At 46.7% G+C, this 22021-nt stretch overlaps 1 protein-coding gene across 1 annotated transcript in view; it reads left to right on the top strand.

The window, feature by feature from the left end:
- The window catches only part of LOC120849835, a 48720-nt gene extending 29756 nt beyond the window's left edge, over positions 1-18964 (top strand). The window contains exons 2-3 of the mRNA XM_040222091.3: positions 17669-18130; positions 18697-18964. Coding sequence (XP_040078025.3) covers positions 17669-18130; positions 18697-18939 — 705 coding nt within the window. The 3' untranslated portion in view covers positions 18940-18964. The remainder of the gene's footprint in view (positions 1-17668; positions 18131-18696) is intronic.
- The last annotated feature ends 3057 nt before the right edge of the window (positions 18965-22021 follow it).

The raw sequence follows: 22021 nt of genomic DNA, 5'->3' as shown, positions 1-22021 counted from the left end.
AGAGATAGTGCAACCAGCCTTTGCTGCGTCGCGTGATGACAGCGCAGCAGAGGTTGGTTGCACTATCTCTCCACGGGGCGCGGTGCCACTGGGGCTGAGATGCGCTCCGATAGCAAACCGAAACTTAAAAACCCGTCGATTCTTGCCGCTATAGCATTGATGAAATTTGTTGTTTCCACGGGACGGTTGACGGAGGCTCCGTGATCGAATTTGGCTACGCTCTCGTACTCGTAGCCTCCGTACCCCGCAGAGAAACGTGCTTGACCAGGCAGCTGCGGGTTGGCTTAAATTGAAATAAAAATATTGATACGTTTTCATTTTCAATATTCATTTTGAGGAGCATGTTGGCGCTGTAAGCACGCATCTTCTAAAGCCCCTCTGTCCTGGGAAAAGTGGCGCCATTCATTGTTGTAGAAATGCTCGAGGCACGTGCTGCGCGCCACTTCTGGGAAATTCATGGAGTCTGAAATCTAACTCAGTGCTGAGCTGTGCCGCCATGATCTTCCAAGGGCTGCACGTTGCACGCGCCTCGTGCATCGACGAACCTTGCGCTACTTTTGAAACATAAAGGGGCTTTAGCAGCTCTTAGAGCCCCTTTACGCGTCGATGCACGAGGCACGTGCGTGCAACGTGCAACCCTTGGGAAGATAATGGCGGCACAGCGCAGCACTGAGCTAAATTTCAGATGCCATGTTCTTCCCAGAAGTGGCACGTGGCACGTGTCTCGAGCATTTCCACAACAATGAATGGCGCCATTTTTCCGAGGATAGAGGGGCTTTAGCAGCTCTGGCAAATTGAATCAAGATCATGCATGATGTTCACTCGACAACGCGTTTATGGAACGCACAATTGAAGTCGGTCCGAGCAAGTAGTTTTTAGCGTACACTATGCTATTGTATATTGCGTTCGTAGGAACGACCCACGCTATAGTAAGACTGTCGAATAACAAACGCGTAGCGCAAATCGTGCACTCATCTTACGGTCAGTGTGGCGAAGGGACAATGCATGAGGCTGGGAGATGTTGGATATAACGAGGAATTCATAAAAAAGCAATTGCAACTGAACTTCAAAGATGGACATCAGCAAAAAAAAAAAAAGATAAGATAGCAGCAATCCCGCATTTCCACGGGATTTCTCATCAGCTAAAAACCTGCGCCAAAAAGTTTGGAGTAGATGTAGCATTTTCCTCGTATTTCCAAATGAGGTTGACGCCATTTCCGTCATGCCATAGAGGCTGCTAGATGGCCCATCGAGGACATTCAGTACCTTACGTAGAGAGTGCTGTGTATTGTATGAAATATCGTCAACAAGCGGGTTCAAGTACGTGGGACAAACCTCGAGATGCGTGAACGTCAGGTTATTAGAACATAAGAGAAGTGTAAGCACAAATGCGTCGAACTCAGAAATCGTAAGTCACATTCAGGAATGCAACAATTGTAGTGCGTACTTGTCAAAGAGGGAAGTTGTACATAAATAGTGGAATGATATAAGGGTAGTGGAGATGTAAATGATAAGGGTAAGGTGTATCGGAAACCACTTAAGCCAAGCCTCGATGCAGCTTGGAAGCAACAGCAAGCATTTTCTTCAGATTATAGAAAACAACTTAAATTATTATATTTTTCTTGAGAGGGAGAATAAGAGAGAGATACTGAAGTAGTGCCATTATTTGGGAAACTCTGCCCTGGTCGTGGTACAAAGCGCAGCAGTCGCCGTGTTCCTGAGGTCAGCCAGGTGCAGGTACCGAAACTCTCTCCAGTCGTTCTTGATGTTAGGGGCATTGTATTGTGGATTTGACCACTTGGTCTCTTGTAAAAACATATATTTTCTCTACATTTGATAGTGTTGCCAACAAGGGAGACCTCTGCGTAAAAGGCGATTGAGAATGATTGCATTGTGGAGCCAAGTGGTCCAAACCAATCGGCCTCTTGCGAATGTGTATGTTCTTTGTGTTTGAAAATGCTTTCAACAAAGGAGATCTCTGCGTAGAAGGTAGATGAGAGTGGCTGTTTGGGTATATGTAGGATGCTGGAGAAATAAACCAGTCAGTTGAATTTGACACGTCCTCTTCTGTGTCTGCTCCTTCGAATAAATGTGTTTCCTTTTCTGCACCACAGAGTCGGGTGTTGACAATTTTAGTAGATGGAGCTTCATCTCAATTCAGGCACAAGTACGGCGTCAAATTTTTTACTTTAAGAAGAAAACATGTTCTGCTGAAATAAAGGACAGCCCAAACGGCAAGCTTGGCGGATGTTTTGTTTTAAAGTTATTGATCATTGAAGCGGCCAAGGCGAAAGCTGATGTTTCTTCCACCTGTATCAGATAGAAAAGGTTTGGCCGCTCGCTATTCTTTCACTTTTCACACAATTGCGCTAGAATTCTCCTGCGACACTTTCACAATAAATTTTATGACGCTTAATAAAAAAATAGAATTTTAGAAATATTTCGAATAAAAATTATTCGCTTTTTAATGGCTTTTGGCAAAGTTTGGCAAGTTATTCCATGCGAACTACATAAGATATTTTAAGAACCTTGATACCAACAAAAAACCGAACCTAGCTCTTTTAGTGTATATAAACGCAATATTATATGTACAAAATAAAATTCGTGCCCGCTTAAATGCTCCGAAAAAGATGACAAAGTTTCAGCATTATCCGTTACTTTATTCAACACGGTATGAAATTTTCTGAAATTTTGAATGAGAAAATGGCGTCCGACAGTGCTCTCGAATATGTGGATCTTTACGGCGCCTGTTACTGAAAAGGGACAAAAAAAGGACGACATTTTTTCGTTGATTAAAAAAAATAACTTGTTACTTTTGAATAAGATTACAGTTAGTTTTCAAACTTTAGCATATGGTTCCGACCTCTAACGCCACATTTGGATGGAGAATAAACGTTCGGTGTTGCGTAGTTCATTTTTCTTGTGAAAATAACGAAATATTTTGAGGGGCACGCTGTTTATTTGAATGAAAATATATTTAAAAACAAAAACAAATTTGAAACCGATTTTTTAAAAATAATGTATTCGCTTTGTGTTTTACTGGTAACAGCGTATGATTCTGTTCTATCAGAACATATTAATAGAAAATATTGTATTTAGTTTGTATGACTGCAATTGAAACTTGAAGCTTATCAGTAGTGCGTTGTCACAATATTGACAACATTTTGACAATATTAATATAAATAACTACCTCAACTTCTTACTTCCCACGTAAGCTGAAAAGTACTTGAAATAGTGGGCTAGTCGAAGTAAAAGTTATTTTACTCCGCAACAAAGGTTGCGCCAACGCACATTTAACAAGATTCAAGCTTTATTTCCGGTTATATACACCATATACTATATATTTTATTTATATTTAACGGTACATCATGATCCCACCTTAATATTGATAAAAAAAAACAAAGCAAATGTTTATAACTGATTTTAATTTGTACATGTATATTGAAATTATATGAAATAAATATAGTTACATTTCAGCTTTTTGGTGACATTAAGGTCAGCAATATATCTTTAAATGGTCTTACGTAAGAACTAGCAAAAGCCGAAAATCGCCCATGGATGATTGTCACACATTTTGTTTTATTACATCAAAATACAAGACTTTTTTGTGTAGTATAATAAAATCTATTTTGAAAGTGTCAGGGAAGGGTCAGAGTGCAATTGCCTGGTAAGTGACAAAATAGCGAGCGGTCAAACTTGCGGTCCCTGACAGGTGGGAGAAAAGACGTTTCCGGCCTGGGCCGCTTCAACGAAAAATAAATTGAAAAAAAAAAGAATTTCGCCAAGCTTGTTGTTTTTGTTCTCTTTCATTTTAGGAATGGACCCACAAATTGTATATTTTTTGTAACAATCAATGGATCGACCCCCAAACTGTGCTTGAATTGGAATGAAAACACCCAGATACTGCTTAGACTTTGATAGCGATATGGTAATGGCATGGCGAAGTATTCGGAACGATCTACTGAACCTAATTTAGTCGGCACCTCAAGAAATACCATTCTTCGTAAGCACAGCTGCTATCTAGGCGCTTTAAATTAACAAATATGCAGCGCCTTTATTCGAAACATTATTTTAGGGCAAAGCCCCGAGACTGACATAAATGCAAAGGACAACACAACAAAGTCATTCGTCTTTTCTCCAGTTTCAAGGTTTTGTCTTAAAATGTGTTCAGCCATCACCAGCTAGTTTGATCCCTAACTTTTTGTTATTTGAAACAGTGTTCTGTAACAACCAGTTGCTTTTCAGTTTGTATCGTATTGATCAGACAAATCAATCTCCAAGCATCGCTACCTTTCCAGACGTGCTCGTCAACGTCTGCTTAAGAGAGATAGCCTGCTAAACGTTTATGTCAATTTTTTATAATTAAAAAAAAAGTGATGCTTCAAAATTTTTTTCTCGCTTTATGATATGTCTTGCATGAAAGCATGTAGAAATTACTGCACCGCGGATAAGAAGTCCATACCAGAGATTACCCAGCTTGGCATCCTCCGAAAGATTAGATGGTTGGTCTAGTGCCACCAAATAAGTTACTCTTCGGAGTAATGACACCTGCCCATATTCTGGCTTAAAATCATGATTGCCTGTTATCTGAAGTTTTATCTAAAATTCCAGGAAACGCTTTTCCGCCCTCCACAAATGTTTAACAGTTCGCGAAAGAACAAAGCGATAATACACGAGATTCCTAACACCGAATCTAATGCTAATGAAGCGCACTTTTGAATTATGACGATCCGCAGTCGCGTCTGCTCTGCACAAGCCCCAAAATGGCGGCGCCCACAGCAATGTCGAGGAACAGAGAGCCCCGAATCTGCCTATACTGGGCAGCGCTGGCACCGCGTAATGTGGGCTAGAGCACGTGATGATGACGTGCAAAGTTCCTATGGAACTAGCGGGAACATCAGTGCCACAGCCAAACCACAGTTTCTCTGCCACACGGATCGGTGTCGCCATCTAGGTGTAAAATTTTAAGCTTCTTCATGATGGCCGCCGTGGGGCTGTAGCCTTAAAGGGGCACTGAGAACCCAAAGATCGTTGTCTCTTTTCATTTTTCGTTTTTGTCTAAAACAATGCAAGTTGTAGTCAGAGACACGCAAAAAAATACCGCAACGTAAAAAAAAAAAAAAAAAAAAATTTACCACGCGCGTGCGCGCCTTTTTTTTTTTTTGGCGCTTTTCTCTCCCTCTCCTAACATCCTCGCTTCTTTTGATTTGTGACGTCAAATATTATAAAATTTAGAAGTTTTGTAAGCGACATTTCTATAACATTTAATAATAACAATCGTAAACTTTTTTTTCTTTATTTTTTTTTTTTTTTACGCAGTTGCGAACGCACTGCGCCCTTCTTTTTGAAATACGACACTTCGGCTGGCGGCGGTTCGGAGGCGTCAGAGAAACTCGACTGGCAGGACGGCTCAATACTTGACGTCACTGCACTGGCGTGGATCACGCGGAAACTTCAAATACGGCATTTGGAAATTGTATTTTTACTTCACAAATACTGAGTCCCCTTCCGAATTTTGAGGGTAATGCTCAACACAGTTTTCCTTCGTATCGGACAAAAAAAAAAATATATATATATATATTGACGTACCAGAACTTCTTCAAGCGTACTTTATAAGGGGATCTTACCTCCTCGCTGGCCCGATAAAAATGCAGTGACTTCGAGTGTAAGTATAAAACAACGCACTATTTCCTGACCGAAAAAAAAAAGGGGGGGGGGGGGGGGGTTCTGTCCGCTACGCTCTTCAAAATCAATACCGACACATCTAAGAGCGTCACTAAAATACTTTCAGAAAAATTGTAGACAGAGTGCTTTCTTTGTTGGAGTGCCACGTTCTTTTTGGAGACATAATTTTGAGATTTGTCGCGCTGGCAAGGAAATCCTGAAGCTTTCCCTCTACAGTGAAATCAAGCATTGAAAGTTATGGAGTTCGACGCATGCATTCTACGGGCTTGGAATGAAAACATAGGCGGCATCCTAAAATTAAACGATAGTATGGCGCCCCCTGCCGGGGAGGCGGCTAATGTCGTCCGAAGCGGGAAATATGGTTGAACCTTCTTTACCACCAGTCGTAGAGATTCGGCATATTTGGTCATGGCGTACCTAGGCCACTAGAAGTACAGATAGTAAAATGAAGCCGTGTATATATATATATATATATATATATATATATATATATATATATATATATATATATATATATATATATATATATATATATATATATATATATATATATATATATATATATATATATATATATATATATATAAAATTAACTGTTGCCGATTTTTTTTTTCTTTTTTGAGGCAGTTATTTGGGGACCCTTTTTGAGGGGATTCAACCGCTATTTATTTGTAGCCTTTCCCTCATAGACGGCAGAGACTCTTTTCCGGAACAGACGAATTGCTCGCAGCTACGCATTCAATTCGGGCGCTCGGGGTGGTCCAAGGTGTAAGATACTCTTAAATGAGGGCACAGCGGGGCTGAACGCGTGGCGCGAGGAATCAGATAGCGTTCATTCGACGGGCATCCGAAAGGCTGCATCATTCCGCTGCCACCGTGCCCGCGGCTGACAGTGTCGTCGGCGGCCAAACGGCGAAACTGTGTGAGAGCGAAAAAAATTATCATCGCTGCCATGACACCCCGGTACACCCAGTATAAAAGGCTCTGGGTACACCGTGGTCTTTCTGAACGTGCGACAACCTCGCTGGAGCTCTGCGCGTGTGGTACATGAGGCGACACGAGCCGTCTTGTACGTGCCCATGGGTCGACGAGTCACTTGCCGGCGCTGCTTGAAACCATAGTGAGAGAGAATGAAGAACGAACTTTATCGGGCACGTCGAGAGGAGCGCGCTGTCCTCACCTGAAAAGTATTATCTCACACCGCGGGGTGGGGCTCAGCCGATGCACTGGCCACAGGCTGTTCGGCACTGATCTAGGAGAGCTATCATAGATTTTGCTCGCCCCTCGTCTGCCACTGCCGAAAAGGGCCAGTGGCATCCAACGGCCGGCGCGGGGTACGAGCTATGCTTTGTTGCAGCTTAAACCAAGAAGCAGCCGAAGCTACAAGCGCGAGCATGTGGTCCTGAACAGTGCATGCACTGCACGAGCGTGCGTGCTTGGCAGGGACGCTGAAAGTCCAGACACAGCATCGGCTGTGTCTGGACTTAAATTGAAACGAAGTCTAGTCAAATAACTGGCTGTCATTTCCGACTGACTCCGAACATGGAACCGCGGTCTGACCGTTCGAACGTATCTTGTGAACACCATATATTTGTTGATGGTGTAGTGCGTTCGGTTGTGCGCTCGGGTTTTCAGTATGTGCAAATGCGTCATTTCCGTGCAGGTGAAGTCCGTCACGCAACTGACGAATTTACATCATGTATCGGCTTCGGTGGCGTTCATGGCTTGTTCGTCGCATGGAGTTTGGTGCCCACAAATGCGTGGCGCTGTAGTGTGGAATAGGAGGTATTCACTGTACGCCATATTTGACGGCGATGTTTAGAGCGCATGCTCAGAACAAGCTCATATTAATAGCCTGCTAAGACCGGCAACCTTGATGGTTCTAAATGCACGCTCCAAAAGGATAGCGGAAGCTCGCCGTCAGCACGCGCTCAGCAGCAGCGCACACAGATATGGCCGCCAGTGAATACTCCCTATAAAATTTTGACTGCTACAATTTGGCCGTTAAACTTCGTCCTATGGAGTTCAGTTTTTAGATGCGAGCCTGTAATGGGTAGCCTCAAATCATGCACGAGTCACGATCGTAGGTAGGAAAGGGCTTCTGACACTGGTGCTATTTTCAGCGCTTGTACATACGGCGTGAGCTTTGCTCGCTTTCGGGGCCGACGAGCATGCGCGTACTGATCTGTGAAGATCGCATGATGAGCAATGCAGTCTTCACAGCCCAGTATTTTGTAACTGAAAGCGTTTTTCTGGTGCGATCTTCAGCGTTCGTGCGTATGGCCGGTTCTTTGCATGTCTTTCAAAGCGAAGAACAGAGGTGTAGGCCCGCTTCAGACTGGACAACTTTCCCAGGAATTTCGGTGTTGCTGGCGAGTTGCTTCTCAGCTTTCCTCAGATCCTGGCGCTGCGACACTAATTGCTCAGATTGAGTCCGGCTCGAATTGGACGAGCAACTCGGACAGCTCGGAGACGTTTGAAGCCGCAGCAGTCAAATATTGGTGTGTGTATGTTTATACAGCCGGAAGTTAGTCTGCCTTAGTGGGCGTCTGGTGTCTCACCTCTATAGATGTACAATTTAGCTAGTGCGGTACAACCGCTAGCCTGGGGTCTTTAACGTGCAAAACGCAGTTGTGATACACGACCGCACGCCGGTACGATGCTCATCTAGATCGAAACAGGCAGGGGTGGGGATTGAACCCAGGATCCCTGGGCTTTGCAGCGCAGCAGCAGTCAATGAGGAACGTAATATATGTTGACGTGACAGCTCTGTGGCAGCGATAATAACAACTAATCCCTTAGAGCACGTATACTTAGGGGGCGCCAGAGTCGAGCGACAGCCAGCGCCTTCTATCAGCGACGATATGAAACAATGAGTAGTCTCGGCGGAGTCCATGGGCGTTGGTAGCGGTGCACGTTTTTGACGGGATACCTCCGATCGTGCTATTTTTCGGATTTAAAGGGACCATGAAGGCAGTTTCGAAGTTTTATTCGACGATTGAAATGGATGTCAGGCACGTCTCAGATACTGTTGACCAAGTTCTAGCCCGAACAGAAGTTTGGGTGCCGCACCAATCGAGCAAACAGGCGCGGTAACAATAGCGCCGGGAACGATGCCTGCGACCCCACCTAGGCGGCGGCAGAAAGGTGAACTAAAGTGCGCCGATTAAGCGTGACGACAACGGGCTCCTCGTCTGGCGATTGGTTCAAACGATAGACGCGCTCTTGGTTTCGATTTCGGTGGTGAGATGTGATGAAAAATTATTATTTGAACGTTGGATAATCTTTTGAAGTTGTAGCTGGGAATTAATAAAAACATAATCTGAAGCGATCCCTCCGTTTGTCATTGGTTGAACGCATCCCGCACTGCTACCTCGGGCGATAACAAGCATCGAGCAACCATGGACAAAAAAAAAGAAAAAGGTGCGAACGCCGAGGGCGGCGGACTTTTGGCTTTGGTTTCGTGCGTCATCTCGTGTTCGCTTTGCGAACTGGTGTCTCACCAATCATGCCGCGTTTATGTGCAGTAGTAGGTTGCGCGAAAGGTCGGCTAAAGACGTGCGGTCGATCGGGCGACGTTAGTTTGCATAAACTGCCGACCGATGCAGCAATGCGCAGCATTGCTGCATCGGTCGCTAATCCAGAGTTCTGCGTCCTTAGCAGCATCTCCCGTTCAGTCGGCGTGAGGTCGCTGAACGGGAGCTTAAACTCGTTTGCGAGCGCGGCGTTGTCGTCCATTTCTTCCAGGTTTTCTTCACAGACCGCCGTGCACTAGAGCGAACCGCGGGAACCACACTGAGTGTGCACTAACTCCTACCGATGCCGACAGTGCTCCCTGACGTCACTTCTCTTTCCAGAGGCGAAAAAGGGAAGAAATCTGAATGTTTGTTTTGGTTTCGCAAATTTATTTGCAGGTACAGAAATAAGAGTCACAACGTTCTAGAAAAAATTGTGTGGCATGCCAGGACCCCAATGCTTCCAAAAACACCTTCTTTTTTTAAAAAAAATAAATTGCTTTAATGGTCCCTTTAAACCGTGTAGTGGTATTCACCCTTACTTTCGAGTGCAAGCTTTAAGGGGCAATGGCTATTTGAAAGCAAACACGCATATGCGACGAGCGAGACGTAGGGGACGGATGTTTCGGTGAAGTGTCACTCCAATTAGGGGAGACACGTGTGCAACCAACTGGTGCTAAACCCTGAGACTTGAAAGGAAATTGAAAGATATACTAGGAGAAACAGAAGAAAGAGGCTGTTTAATGGTGGACGCCTCCAACGGAGATTGGTCGCATGTGCGCATGCGCTGCGTTATCGCGTGGCGGAAAGCAGGTGGAAAGGCGGAGACGCTTGCGGACGACCAACGCGTTCGCTACTTGCAGTTCGTATTGCAAACGCGGCCCATAAATCACGTAACCCCGGTCGACCAGTTGGAAATTTTTCCGTAATACATACAGGCTCTGATTGTTCGCTGCCACCCAGCGGTTGTCGCCACCTATACTCGTCGGGAAGCAATTATGACGAATTGCGCGGGTCTAGCGTGCTCGTCGTTATTACGACGCGATTTAAGGTAGTTACTCATTGCGCAAGCTTTTTCCGTGGCGCAAAACTTGAGCTAACGTAATTTGAGTGCAGCGGCTAAAAAGGACCTACTTGGAGCCACTAAATTGGGTGCGCTCAGAGTATTGGCACTCCGTCCCCCGATCTGCTGGTGGGCGCCGCCATTTTAGAGATTCGTGCTGAGCAGAGGCAACTGCCGATCGTCACAATTTATAAATGCAATTTCCGCAATTGGATGCGGTGTTAGGAAGCTCAGGCCATGTTGTTTTGCCCTGTCGCGAACCGTTTTAACATTTCTGGAGGATGGAAGAGCGTTTCCGGCAATTTCAGATAACTGGCAACTAAGATTTTAAGCATGAAGATGGCCGAAGTGTCGTTACTCTGAAGCGTAGCTTATTTAGTGGTTGTAGACCTACCAATGCAGTGATAAGTTTGCCTCGTTTGCCTCTAGGGGCGGACTGGTCGGGGCTTGAGTTATCTCCGCTCCTTCCTAGTTATTTATTTTGTTATTTATTTTACTTGCCCAAAAAGAGCTATGAAGGTCTCTTCTTTCGTGCACAAATATATAAATATATGTATAAAAAAAAAACAATTGCAGGTTTCAAACACAAAGCAACAAATACACAATATTTAAAGTTCGGCAACAAGAACTTTCACTTGGTTCATGTCACGGTATATATAAAGTTCGGCATTTTATATATTGATAAATAGAGATTGTATCCGTGACTCAGGAGATAGTTTACAGACGGCGTGAATGCTGAAAGTACTGCGGGTCCTAGTGGAACGAGGAGGGTCATGAATGTTTATATCACGTAAAGACGAAGTACTGTCTTCAATCCCCACCCTCCCCGTTTCGATCTGGATGAGCATCGTACCGGCGTCCGGTCGTATATTACTACTGCGTGATGCACGTTAAAGACCCCAGGCTAGCGGTTGTACCGCACTGACTAAATTTATCATCTAGACCCGAAACACCAGACGCCCACTGAGGCTGACTAACGTCGGGCCGTAGGAGCATATACAGAGCATTATTATTAATTTGCCATCCCAAGGCATCACAGTTTCTGAGGTCACAAACCACTAATATAAATAGATTAGAATTCGCTTATGATTTGACAAGTGGAAGCTTGGAACGTCCTCCACGAGTTTAGCTAGGTTTTCGTATTCGTTTCGAACTAAAAATTCACTATTCGTGTATGACCAGTGAATACGCCCTCATAGACTGTTGTAAGAGGGAGGTCTGTCTATGAGCCCGTGCCATGTCGCGCTCGTCGCCTGACAATCGACTGCGACATCTGGTTCGCGTGCGTCGCGCGTCACCCGTCTACATAGACAAGGTGCATGCGGAGTCGGGTGCTCCGAGGCGGGGGTCCGCACGCTTCCGGCTTTGCCCCTGCCGAGATGTACACAAAAAGTCCCGACCAAACATCGCGAGGAAGCGCGCTTCTTTCGGAAGTCCTCGAAGCGACGGGAAGCACACGGTTCTAGTCGCGGGGGAGGCCGGCACGGGTATCGCACCCAGAGTCTCTTTCTTTGGCTACCACTCCGCATATAAATAAATAAATAAATAAATAAAATGTTTTGACGGGAATCTTTTTCAGCTTCCGGCCTGATTCCCTTCCTGTTAAGGTTTTTTCTTTTTTTTTTTTTCTTGACACGCTTTCTATTAATCTCAGAAGCCGGAAGCGACGCTGCCAAACGGCCGCCTAACCGCCGCTCCAGATCCAGCTCATGCTCTCTTGTTTGCTTTAATGAGGCCCACGGCTGTATTTCAAATCTCACTACAGTAGATTCGAGTCACACCCTCGGGTCATTTCCCGTGAAAACACAGACAGACCGCAGCTAAACGCGAGAGGTTTTGAACGCCGAAGTTCAACACCTTTCAAGCCGGAGTCACGCCACTCATACATCATTCAAAACATAGGATGTTCGCTGCACACATGATGAGCGAATTATCTGGGAAGACGCGTCAAGCATCTTAGACGCATGTTTGCCTCATACATACTGTCATACTATCTGTGCTTCGAACATGTCTACAGATAGTGTTTTGCGCACATTGTTCTGTTGTATGGTATACAGTGATGTCTCTGTAATGTAGACACCTCCGTTCCCGTAAAATAAGTCGTTAATAATGTGAGTTGTCCATAATAACGAGACAAAAATACATGTATTTTCCCAGTTTGTCCCCGAAAGTGGTGTCCGTATAGCGGGGTGTCCATAATAACGGGGTCCATATAAACAAGAAATGACTGTATTAGTAGTGTGACCACGACTTTGCTCTGCAGTGAGGTCGAGTAAAGGTTGGAACTCGGTCATTAGCAACTTCATGCGTGATCGAGAGAAAACAATTTGGCTTCTGACTTGACTCGTAAGGATTCGTCCGTGTTTTCCTTGTGACGAATATTGATTTTAACAAACATTACCACACATTATTCTCCCAGAGAATGCCTCTTGCGGGTGCATCTTTAGACAACGCCCACAGGACGTCGACATATAAGCGTTACGTGCTGCAACCCTACCTGACGAGTTTTAAATATAAAAATAACACGACAGGCAGCCAAGATTTTGCCAGAGCAGATCGATAGAAAATTTACTTATCTATTCTTTTTATTTAAATACTTTACGAACCCTGGAGCCAGGGTTATTGCATAAGGGAGCAAGCAAGTTTACGAAAAATGCGGAACAAGTCAATATCTTCAGTGAAGACGATGAATTCGGGCAGGCCGTTTCAGTCCGCAGATGTCGCCAGAACAAATAATTTAAAGAATTCTGGTTTTTGGGGTAAAAAGAAGGGCAACTTTTGCAGGCTGATCAACATGAGGGGACATGCGATGAGGTATAAAGATGAATGAGCTATGCAGGTGGTCATCGTAATAAAACCTGCGAAAAGGGCACAGTTTAGCAATACGCCTGCGTGAACATAACGGAATCAAAGGTAAGTTTTGTTTAGGTTCAGTGACGGAAACAAACCTGAAGTACTGAGACGTTATAAAGCAAGCTGCATGGTTCTGAAATAATTCTATGCCAGGTAAGGGTCCTAGACTGATTATTCATTTTCTAATTTTTGGCTTAGTAACTTGACGCGTACAAGGCGGTTGACAGAGGAGAACGCGAGACGAAGATTACATTGTAGAAAATCAAGAGTGCGGTTTTAATCGGGAATGATGCCGCTAATATGGGTTTTCCAGGAAAGGTCGTGAGTAAAGCGAGCGCCAAGATATTTCTAAATTGAGCCGGAATATACGTTGAGGTTACGAGTAGGAAACATGAAGATGTTGGTGAGTTCGAAAAAAAAAGAGGGATTTAGATTTGGAAACATTTGAAATCACTTGCCACTTTGAACGCAATGCGTTAATTTGGTCAAGATCAGTCTGCAGATTAAGTGAGTCATTTGTGTTAGCTATAGGTTTGTAGATAACGCGGTCCTTGGCAAACAGGCAGATCGCGGAGGAAAGCAAAATTGAGAGATCATTAACCTACGCAATAAAAAGCAGGGTCCAAAACAGATCCTTGTGGTATGCCAGTGGTTACAGGAGCGCTGCGGGAACGGCAGTTATTGACGTGGACATGGTGGGTTCTGTAGGATTCAGAGCCTACCTCTCAAACCCTGTGAGGCGGAGCTCAGTAAAAGACATTCGGCACCGACGGCTGCTCGTAAAGAACTCTCCTTCACTTCTTCTAAAGAACACGCACGTTCCTCTACACTAAGAGGGCGCCACTAGCTGGACAAATAGCGACCACTACATCTCCCCTTCTTAGAGGCTGCGTTTTCGCCAAATAGTTCTTGCGGCGAAACGCACCCACTTATTGTTCACAATAGTCCCATCAACTGCAATGTTTTCAAACTGTCCGCCGTTACAAGTCTAAACGCCTGGGGCGGGTCACGGCTCGTCCGCTGCGAGTCCGATAGGGACTTTTCGACACAGGCGGCCCTCTTGGGTCACTACTAATGTTCTGCTGAGCCGCTACTGGGCTTGGAGGCACACCGTCAGCTGCGGGTGGTTCAACCGGAGGCCTTGGGGATGCAAAAGGAACCAGTCCCCTGCGGTTGCGCTGAAGGACCGCTCCACTGTGGTCAGCTTCCACCAGATAGCATCGGGGACGCTGTCCTGGGCTGAGCACCGTGGCCGGACACTGTTCCAACTGTACCCACACTCTTTCTCCAGGACGAAGAGGAGGCGGCTCGCGGGCAGCATGCCGCTGGTTGAAGGCCTGACCTTGTTTCCGTTTATACAACTCATTCCTCCTTGCCACGCGGGCGGGCGATGGTGGCCGCGGAAGGCTTTCATCTTGAGCCCTAGGAAGCCGTGTCCTCAACCGACGCCCGAACAGAAGTTGTGCGGGGCTGTCTCCAGAAACACCGGGGGTGTCTCGGTAGCTCAACAGTGCCAAGTATGGATCCTCAGCTTTGTTTAAGAGTTCCTTGGTGGTGCGGAAAGCTCGCTCCGCTTCGCCGTTAGATTGCAGGAATCTGGGGCTACTTGTTTGGTGCTGGAAGCCGTAAACTTTTGCAAACTTCGCAAAATCCCCCGATGCAAACTGCGGGCCGTTATCCGTTCTTACGGATCGCGGAATACCATGCCGAGCGAAGGCTGACTTCATTGCCGCGATCGTAGCTTCACTCGAGGTGGTGCTTAACGTCAAGACTTCCGGGTACCTGGAGTGATAGTCCACAATAACGATGAAGTCCTGCTTCTTCCAATGAAACAGCTCGGCACCGACGACGTCCCATGGGCGAGTAGGAAAGCTGGACGATATGAAAGGTTCTGCCGGCTGCACTCTTGTCTTGGCACACTGCTCACAGCCGCTCACCAGGGAAGTGATCTGTGCATTGATGCCTGGCCACCAGACAGAGTCACGAGCTCTGGCCTTGCATTTGACAATTCCTTGGTGACCTTCATGCATGAGCCTCAGTATTGCCTCGGGCCTTTGAGGAGAATTCCTTTGCACAGCGACAGTTCGCCTCGAACAGACCAATACTTGGACAAATTGACGGGCAGCTTGTGCTTCGTCGGCCATCCAACCTCGCAATACTGTTTGAGTACACAGCACTCTCCGTCAGACTGTTGCGCAGCTTGGACTTCCTCGGGGAGGAGTGGAAGGTCAACAGACGTGTCTTCCAGTGCTGCAATTGCAAATGTGTCAAGGGAGTCCTTGCCCTTGTCTTCAGACCCCATTCTCTGGGGAGCTCTGGAGAGTGTGTCCGCTGTTGCCAGTAGTTTTCCCGGCACATACAGCATGCGAAATTGGTACTGCATCAGCTTTAAACGAAGGCGTTGGATGCGAGGAGGCAACATGTCTAACTCACTCTTGCCGAAGAGAGATACTTGAGGCATATGGTCGGTCTCCACACTGAGCTGCAAACCACGTACGAACTCGTCAAAACGTCGTACAACCCACACCGTTGCCAAAGCCTCCTTCTCTGTTTGGCTATAGCGCATCTCTGTCGGGGTCATGGCCCTAGATGCGAAGGCCACCGCCCTCCTTTCTCCCGAAGGTTGGTCTTGAAGGAGTACGGCACCGATGCCGAAGGAGTTGGCATCTGCCGAAACTGTTGTGGGGTACGCTGGGTTGTACTTGGCGAGACAGCAGTCTGAACTCAAGAGGTTCTTCACCCGCATGAATGCAGCCGCCTGCTCAGGATTCCAGGCCCATACGTTGCTCTTCGACAAAAGTGCTCGGAGAGGAGCGGTGACTTCGGAGATGTGCGGCACGAAACGCGCAACATGGTTTACCATGCCAAGTAGCCTTCGGACTTCTGCAACATCCTCAGGCCTTTCCATCGCCTAGACAGCCTGAATTTTGCTAGGATCCGGCTTCACACCTTCTGCTGATACGACGACTCCAAGGAAGCTGACTTCGGACACTCCGAACACGCACTTGTCTTTGTTGAGAGTGATGCCAGCCTTCGATAGTCAGGAAAGTACCTGGTTGAGCCGCGCGTCATGTTCTTCGCGCGTCCGTCCAAAGACAAGAATGTCGTCAATCATGTTGACGCACCTGACCTGTCCTTCGAGTATGCGCGCCATCTGCTTCTGAAAGTACTCTGGTGCCGACGTAAGTCCAAAAGGCAGACGACAGAAGCAGAAGCGGCCGAAGGGAGTAATGAAAGTGGTGTACTCCTGACTTTCCTTAGAAGAGGAACTTTTCAATTCATGCTACAACGGAAGAATCAATGGAAAGTGTGAACAAGTCTGTTAGCAGAAGTTAAAAAAAAATCGAAAGCTTTGGAAAAATTGAGTAAGAGGAAGAGGGAAATATGAATGTCATTGCTAAAAGCTGCAAGCTGTGTTTCGCAGGAACGATGTTTTCTGAAGCCAGAAGTCATGTTCGATGCTCAAAGCATCCTCGCAAACCCAGTATAAACAAGACCAATACACTGTTTGAATAGACGTTCACTGAAGCGGGTGGATAAATACCTACGGTGCTTCCAAAACATATGTACACAATGGTAAAAAAAAAACAAAAAAACCTTTTAGGTTTTTTTTACTTTGGTGAAGAAGGAAGAGCAACGGAGCTGTAGCTTCTGTTCTCGGCGGTGGCTTTCCAGGCGAGCGATCTGCTCTTCTTTCGCAAGAGAATCGTAAGCGCTCGATGCAGTGGAACTTTAGGCGATAGCGAACTCGCGGCGGTTGCGGAACAATTCGCGCTGCTGCGCAAACTGCCGCTCGTTCCGTTCCCGCTCTTCTTCCTCCGAAGAAATGTTGCCGCCATCTATGAGCGAAGGCGGCAACCATAGAGTTGTGTCGACATTCGTTCGGTACCGGACGCGATCCTGAGGAAACTAGCCCTCTGCTGTAAAAACGTTTCGGAAACCTGAAAAATTTTGCTGATATCTGTAGGTGTATGTGTGTTGTGTGTACGATAATATATATTAAATAATGCTATGTTAAAGAAATGCTATATTAAATAAATAACAATAAAAAAAACTGGGACGTAGGTCGCTCTGTTGCTCACCGGTTATGAGCTGTGGGAATGAAGTGCGTAGTGGCAAAAAGCTATGCGCCGAGAAAGTAAGGGAGAGGACTGGACGAGAGCGCGCGAAGACATCCGAACGCCGAGCTCTGGTTGGAATGACTAATGGGTAGACCTAAAGCTAGCAGCGCCGTATTCTTAAACGCTACTCGACTCGAAACTCGACTCGAAACTCGACTTGAGGGTGGTTTTGTGATTCATAAACAGATCTCCACTCGAAACTCCACTCGACTCCAAAATCTCCACTCGAAACTCCAAAATTTACTCGAGATCTCGAGTGCGCGGGAGCTACCTTGAACGGCCACTCGAGCCACTCGAGTGCGTTCAGTGTCATGGCGGCCGACGCATCGTTCGCCGACTTCGTCGACTTCGTGTTGAGAACGGACGAAGTCCTTCACGACAGCCGAGACCCCGACCAGGACGTCGATGTGCCGAGACGGCGTTGCCGGGACCGGCTCAATCCGTTGGAGCATTTCAACGACTGGGAGTTTCTGGTGCGATATCGTTTTACGAAATCGACAGTAGTAAGCCTTCTCCAGTGCCTGCCGCTGGAAGCAAACGAGAGCAGTCGCGGCCTGCCACTGTCCCCGATGCTCCAGCTCCTCGTAGCGCTGAGATTTTATGGCGCCGGGACTTTTCAAGTTGTTACGGGCGACCTCGTTAACGTGTCGCAGCCGACGGTGTGCCGCGTAATCGAGAGTGTCTCCCGGGTCCTCGCCGAGACTCTCTTCCCCCGCCTCGTGGATTTCCCGGAGGGCGACTGCGACGAGGTCATGCGGGATTTCTACAACATCGGGAAGTTCCCCAGTGTGACTGGGTGCATCGACTGCACCCACGTCAAAATAAAGGGACCTGGCGGTCCCAATGGGGAAGTCTTCAGGAACAGGAAGGGGTTCTTCTCCCTCAACGTGCAGGTAAGTTCACTTCTGTCTGTGCTGTTAGCGACAGCGAAGTAAGTTGAAAACAACGGCACGCCAAGACCCGGTGTGGCACGTGAAAGCTCGGCGATATTGTGACTGATATAGACTAGAACTTGTAGAGAGATCTGCACTCTGCGACAGTGCAGAGTGGTGGTGGGCCAGCTAGAGAGGGCTCAAAACCAAGAATTATGTATTGTGTGTTTGGAAACATACATTTAATTGGGTGCCGAGGTGGCTTTTGTTATTTTATAGCAAACGCTCATGTTTTATAACATTTTCCCCTTGAATTATACTTTTCGAACAAAATATTAGGGAGATTTTATCCCGTGCTGAAATTCTCTTCTATTAATTCTTAATTCCTAGGTGAAAAACCTAGGAATTAAGCCACATTGAAGCTTACGTCACATAAAACTGCGAGAACTCAAATGCTTGTTAATTTCCAAAGCTTGCAGATGCACTTTGTCAAAAATATACTAATCATAGTAGAAATATCAGCTTGAGCACTTGTGTTCATATCATGGCAACCTGCTCATCCCTGTACTGCTCCTTCCTATCCACAGGCCATCACAGGACCCCAGCTGCAGTTTTTTGACCTTGTTGCTAGATGGCCAGGCTCCGTGCATGACAGCAGGATATTCGATAACAGTCGTGCAAGGGTCCTGTACGAGAATCGGCGCATCCCTGGCCTGCTGCTCGGAGATGCAGGCTATGCCTGCATGTCATTTCTTCTGACGCCCCTGACCAGCCCAGGTGTAGCCAACAGCCCAAAGGGCAGGTATGTACTAATTTGTTGGAAGAAATAATGGCATGAAATTCAGAACAGCTAACAAGAAGTGATGCTGTAGCCACAGTGTTCCTATGGGTTACTATTAGTTCTGCAAATCTTTGTCACAGCTAGATTCATGACCTTTGGGCCTTTGTATGGCAAAAAAAGCTGGCATTATTCACTTCCTGTGGACAAATTTTTGTTTCAAAAGTATGTAGCATACAACATTTTAGTTCTATTTTTATTTTCCTCGAGAACATTTGTTGTTCTTCCTCGTCACAGTTAGTCGGTGTCAATTGTTGCTTTTTGTCACTAGAATTGGACTAGGGCCAAGAACTTGAATTAAGACGGTAATGTAGAAAACACCAGCCAAAACCACTGTATGCAGAACAGTAGCCTCTGGTAAGCAATAGAAAATGCCGAAAATGCAGCTAGCATGGATGGGCCGCACTCTACAGGTTACTGAACCATACTGATGGTTGCAGCAGTGGCGATTTTTACACCTGAAGACCCTTATCTTGCAACGTTGCTTCCATTACCAATGCTGCATCATATAGGTACCAAGCAGCTCATTTAAAAACAAGGAACTCGGTCGAACGGGCATTTGGAGTGTTCAAGCGACGCTTCCCATGCCTGGACATGCGGCTACAGTACAAGGCGGAACGGTCAGCCCTCATCATCACCGCCTGTGCTGCACTGCACAACCTGGCCCTGCTGCGAAAAGAGCCATGCCCACCTGCTCTACCCTCTCCACCAGTGCCCCGACGCCGGAGGCGGCTGCGTCCTCATGTACTGCCATCACCTCCAGACCCTGTCGACACAATCAACGGCTCGCTGAAACGCACACAGATCATCGCACTGTGTTTCCAATAGGGATATTCAGCCAGTAGCACATGTTTATAGTCAATGACAGGTCAAGGATAGTGTACAAGCTGGAGAGGAGGAAGCAGACAGAAGCTTGAGGTGGAGAGGAGAAACCTCCTCTCCACTTAAAGCTTCCGTCCTACTTCTCATCTCCAGCTTGTACTCTGTTCTTGACCCGTCACTGACTCGTGCAAATACTCGGACACGAATTCAGTAGTAAGCGCTCGAATAAATTGATTTTCAAATCCAATTCCGCGTATTTGGTCAATCTAACATATTCTGGGAAAGACTTGTGGCCAGCACAGAGCTAACGAAAGACCTACCCTTCCCTTCAATTGTAGTGTGCTGTTTCATTCAACTTCCGAATATGCAAAACACATTAGGTTCTATCGTTTCACTACAATGTAGCGCACATAAAATAAATAAGTAAATCCTCGGAATGCTTTTAAACTGAAAGAACCCAAATTTAATTGTGATTTCCACACCCTAGTAGCTTGCAGCGCAGGGCTGCCAGCTGCTCCACCTTTATCTCTCTCTTCAGCTGGAGCAGCTGGAACTCTGCCCGTCCGTGTCGTCGCTGCTCAAAAAGCTTGTTGCGGAGTATGCGCATTTGCATTAAATGTTGCGCCTCCTTCCGCCGATCTTCCCTCTCGAGGACGTCTACACGGGCCTCCTTTTCGGGAGCCATGATCCGCTCCAGTGCTGCGATGCGGTTTCCAGTTCTTCTGGATGCCCCGCTTGGCAGCTCAGCACGGGGGCAGGTAATGCTCCTTGCCGGCGAAGTCACACAAGCAGCTCCAACGCTGCTGTCTTGGAGAAGTGAGGCGGACGGCTCAGGAGCATCTGGGCGTGCAAAACACATTGGCACTGTGAGTGCTAGGGGAAGAGCAAGTACACAGGGGAAGAGGCCCAACAGCCACATGGGCCTTTCGTAGAAATGTTCAAAGCTAGGCGTTGGCAAATTAGTCAAACCTCGTTATATCGAACAGTGCAAGGACCGTGAAATAGCTTGATATAATCAAAATTCGATATACAAAGTCACACACAAAAAGAGCGTCAAAGTACAGCGTGATTTAATCAGTGAAAGGCTAACGGCAAAAAAATGACTATACTTTGTTTCAGCTTCCGTTCGAGCGCAGCCAAAGGCTGACGGACGCTTCGCAACTTCGAGAAGAGCATTTTTACGCATCGCAAAGTAGTCCGCAAAAGTAATTCCTTTTAAACAACTGTTTTGTGTGTAAACGCTGCACAATATTCCAGATGTGTACTGCTGAGAATGATTTGCAACTAAAGGAATTAAATATCTGAAGTTTAAGTTCTTATTAATATATGTAGATACATGTGGTTTGGTGAAAAAACGTACGTCCGCTGGCAACACGGCTGCAGCGCTCAGTATTGATTTTGTTCCTGTAATTGCCGAGTCATGTGCTTCGCTGCTTGTTTGTTGCTTTCCTCACCGAGTCTCTTCAAAACGTCCTTTCGCAAAGGCATGTCTGGGCGTCAGGCGCGAGAGGTCGTGATGAATGTCTACTTTTCAATTCTGCAGGAGACTCCGGCCGCATCGTACCGCAAATGCTTTGTAAACAAGAAAAGCGTCCGGGCCACTACAATTCCCTGATACACAGCGAAATCAGGGCACCCCTTTACCTGCCGATCACATTGTACGCCAAGAAGCTGGTAGAAAGGACTGTGGCTCGAGCCCTGGTATATCCAGACAATACAAGGAAACAGCAACGGCCGGGTCGTCGGGCATCTTGCAATGTCTACTTACATCTCGAAACTATGCCGAAATGCCGAACAGGTGGAAAGCTCGGACACAGACGCCAGCGGCCAGCATACGTACTGACATCCCCTGCGACTAAATTTCAGAACGTGAAAGGTCACTTTTTAAACCTGTAGCAGACGATTTCGTTGATACACCCGTAGCAGACGAAATACTCGGCGAGCGCGGGCGGCGCGGACGACCAGCGACGCAGCGGAGCGATACCAAGTGCAGGCAAGATCGCGTGACCAATTGCCGGCGTGTGATTGGCTCCGGCCACACGTAGCTTTGGCTGCGTTCGGACGGAAGTTGAAACGAAGTATAGTATTCATGTGAAGCGTTAAGGTGAACTATTTATTCCGACGAAAAAAACTGCCGCAGCGTAGATTGCTGCATGGAGCTGACCGCATGCCTTATTACGGCCGGCTCCACTGTCTCCAAGCAGTCCACCAGCGCCAGATCACTACCGTCGATTGCACTGCAGTAGCGGCGT

Source organism: Ixodes scapularis, unplaced genomic scaffold, assembly GCF_016920785.2.
Source record: "Ixodes scapularis isolate PalLabHiFi unplaced genomic scaffold, ASM1692078v2 PGA_scaffold0__279_contigs__length_252992795, whole genome shotgun sequence".
Lineage (NCBI taxonomy): Eukaryota > Metazoa > Arthropoda > Arachnida > Ixodida > Ixodidae > Ixodes > Ixodes scapularis.
This window is presented reverse-complemented; position numbering and strand designations above follow the sequence as displayed.